Source organism: Hyalella azteca, unplaced genomic scaffold, assembly GCF_000764305.2.
Source record: "Hyalella azteca isolate HAZT.00-mixed unplaced genomic scaffold, Hazt_2.0.2 contig4089, whole genome shotgun sequence".
In the NCBI taxonomy this organism is placed as follows: Eukaryota; Metazoa; Arthropoda; class Malacostraca; order Amphipoda; family Hyalellidae; genus Hyalella; species Hyalella azteca.
The window spans coordinates 21,937-25,465 of record NW_025934315.1 but is presented as its reverse complement, the minus strand read 5'-3'; the positions used below and the strand labels follow the sequence as shown (position 1 = coordinate 25,465).

General features: G+C 38.7%; 1 protein-coding gene across 1 annotated transcript in view; it reads left to right on the top strand.

Annotated features, from left to right (window-relative positions):
* LOC108671473 overlaps positions 1–3,529 on the top strand; it is a 5,297-nt gene extending 1,768 nt beyond the window's left edge. The window contains exons 2-4 of the mRNA XM_018159022.2: positions 917–1,046; positions 1,272–1,349; positions 2,590–3,529. Of these exons, the coding sequence (XP_018014511.1) occupies positions 917–1,046; positions 1,272–1,349; positions 2,590–2,894 (513 nt within the window). The 3' untranslated portion in view covers positions 2,895–3,529. The remainder of the gene's footprint in view (positions 1–916; positions 1,047–1,271; positions 1,350–2,589) is intronic.

Genomic DNA, 3,529 nt, shown 5'->3' with positions numbered 1-3,529 from the left:
GTGCTGGGATGCAACCTGCGTCGACACTTTTGCTGAGTCGCACGTCAATAATTCGGCTATTTCTGCTGGGTTCGCGGCTCGTGCGGCGGAGGATAGCAAGAGACGTAAATACGCGGCGTTGGCAGCTCGGTATCGTTTCGAGCCAGTCGCATTGGAAACGACGGGCACATATAGTGAAACGACTGGTCCTTTAATATCAGAGTTTGGCCGTCGCATTACGGAATTGTCCGGCGAACGTAGAGAGACTCTATGGTTGGAGCAAAGGTTGGGTTTGACCGTGCAGAGAGGCAATGCAGCTAGCATCCTAACAGCAGTCAGAGAAAAGTTCGACGTGGGCCCGCTCCTCGCTCACGTCACAGCTCAGTGACCCTCGGAGTCGGTGTAGGCCACCATCAGAGGCGTTAAGGTCGGGGCCCTGATCATTGACATGAACCCATTCCCTGTTTTTAATTAATAAAATCAATTCTTTTTTTTTGTTGGAATGGTGAGTGTGGGAGGCCTTTAAAAAAATTGATCCGGTTATTCTTCGGAAGCTTTAGTGTTTCGCTTTGTCTAACGTTCTGGGACTAGAAAGATTTTTATATTTATATACATTTTCCATTTTTCATTTTCTATTAATTTTCATCTCTTATCTTGCGTTCTATCAAATCTCTTTAACTTAGTTGGAGAACTGGAATAGGTTATCTTGCAGTTTAACTTATTGGAAGTTCTTTAAAGTTACTGGCAGTTAAAGTTGCTTTAAATAGATAACGAAGTTCAATTTTGTTTTCCCGATTTCAAAAGTTTTCGTGCCGGTCTGAAAACTATGTACATCGTGGATTAATCCTGTCCACGCATATTAATCAGAATATCTAATAATTAAATCAGGAGGTTAGCGCATTCGATGACTCTATTTCTTCTTCGCTCGTTTTCACAGATGCTCGGCGCGTCTTTTTTCCTTTCGTTCGTCGCAATGACCGCGGCAGCGACTACGATGACGAAGGCACCGACAAGAGCAGTCGTGAAGATGACGATAGGGACGGCAGCGTTGCCGCAAGGCTTTGAAGGTATTAATGATACTCAATAGATTTATTTTACTTGTGAGCAAGCAGGATTTTTTTATTGTATCTTTCATAAAAAATTATTTAAACTCAGACTTATGTGGTTAGGACTTAGGTGATCGGAATCGACTTAGATCGAAACATTTGCTATACGAGCGAAAACTCGAGCAGGACTGACCAGTAACAGTAACCCAACGGAGAGTTTTCATCGTGTTCATCTTCATTTTCCAGAAGCTCGACTGTTCGGACAATCCACTTCTACACAGCTAACTTTATCCACCACCACTACCCCGTTGACATGCGTTACTAGTGAGTACATCAATTAGCACGTTAAACCAACAACATTAAAATGGCAAATATTTTAATTCATTTCAAGACATTCATTTCTAGTGAGCGCTCCCATGCATTAGCTCCTATCCACTAGAAGTAGTCCAGCTAAACCGAGGTTGGTAGCCTATAGTGAGTACTTTTACAAGCTCTCTGAATTTCCAATGAATACTTTGAATCCTCTAGTCACAAAGAGAATATTTTAAAGCTTATTTGTGAATATTCTTTTGAAAAACGCCAAATGGTATATTCTACAACTGTTTCAGAATCGTTCCAGAGAAAATGAATATAGAATTTTTTGGCTAAAAAAATGACTTTGTGTTGAAAACTTGCAGTTCATATCTCAACACTTGATAATTTTTCTATCAGCCTATCAGAACTCACGATGAATGAAGCATATAATTCAGTCGTACCGATCACCAAAAATTAACAACTGGTCTTCTGCACTTTTTAGAAATCAGCCTGTTTTATTTATGTGATATAATTATAATTGTACCATGAACTTTAGACTCCATTGTTGATCTCATAAACGGAAACAGGAAGCCGATTAATCTCGGAAAAAAACGTTGTTTAAATATAACTAAATATTGTATTTCAGTGAATATGTGTTAATAGGATTAAATTTATTCTGATGGGTTTTATATGGCCAATAGCAAGCCCAGTACGGTAACTGACTTTTGAACTGAGATAGCGTGTGATCAGCATAGCTAGTATGAAATAAAAAATATAATATAACCTAGCTTGGGCTGTTCTAGTCCCAACATGAGTGATGATAACAGCTAAACCTTTTTATGTAACGTGTCTCAGAGCATGATTAAATTAGTGTACTATTCTTTAATGCATAACGAACACGCCAAAAGCCATAAATGAAAGAATTTACCTGGCCATTTAAAGAATGATAAAATAAAAAACGAGAGGGCGCACGGCTACTAATTGTCAAAGATCTAATGTTGCAGATAGTTTACGAAGTCATGATGAACGAGCTATACAGAACGTAACGACCATCAGCGAATAGTCGACAATCTTACAAATTGTCAGAGAACCACACTTCGCCCACGTGTTTGAAAGCAGATTTGACTTGAACGTTGCTTTGAGAGGTTCACAAAACATGATGGTGCTTTGAAAATCACGACTTCAAAAAGTCATCTAGTGATGTCATTATTACCGAGAACATTTTTCCTGAGGTAAATTTCGTGTAGTACTGATGGTTTTTGCTTCGTAGTCAATCAACCCGGACTATGCAACAAACGCCGAAGACGCCGGGACTCGGAAACTCGATCACGCGCTCCACCGACTCTGAAGAACGTCTTTGAAGGGGCCGAGCTCTCCAGCTCCTTACTGGACTCCAGCCGTCCAGATGAAGAAATCACGGCTAAATCCTACCGTGGCTTACTGACTTTCTGGCAATTCTCAACGTCCACAGTAGTTCTTACCTCCAACATGACCACCTTCGTTAATTTAAATCGACTTGTCAATATTTTCCTTGGCGTATTGGGGTGCTCAGCGACTCTTTGTTTAACTTCATAGATCATTGCAAGAAAATTTCATAGTACATGTCATGTTAAATTTGATCTGAAACTATATTCAATATTCTAATATCATACAACATTAATGAATATATGAACACAGCAAAACTGATAGTGAGTGATTATTATCATAACTAGAATCCAGGCCAAAACTTATGCAATGGACCATAAAAATGTCCCTACCAAACCTCTATTGAAACCAAGGAACTTGCAAAAGAAGGTCTGTCAATTACAATGAAGCTACTATGTAATTCCGTCTATCATATGTTTATGTTTTCTAACTGCGTGTCTTAAAAAATATGTTTTTTACTCAGCATTATTAAGCCTGGAATATAATAAACTTTCGCATATGAATATTTCATTATTGATATGTTTGGAATTACTTTCGGTTCACAGCTTAGTAAGTAAAGTAAAACGTACCTCAAACACTCACTGTTCCAATAAACACAGTTACAGCAACGAAATATTGCGAACGTGTTAAACTTATAATCATTGAATGGAACACTATTTATTGATGGCGCCTACGGTCCATCAAGAAATAAAACCTTACTTCAAAGGAATCGATCCTGATGTAGTAATTAGCATCCGTTAGCTGCACGAGTTTTCTAACTATTAATTGGTAGATGAGTAACGTTC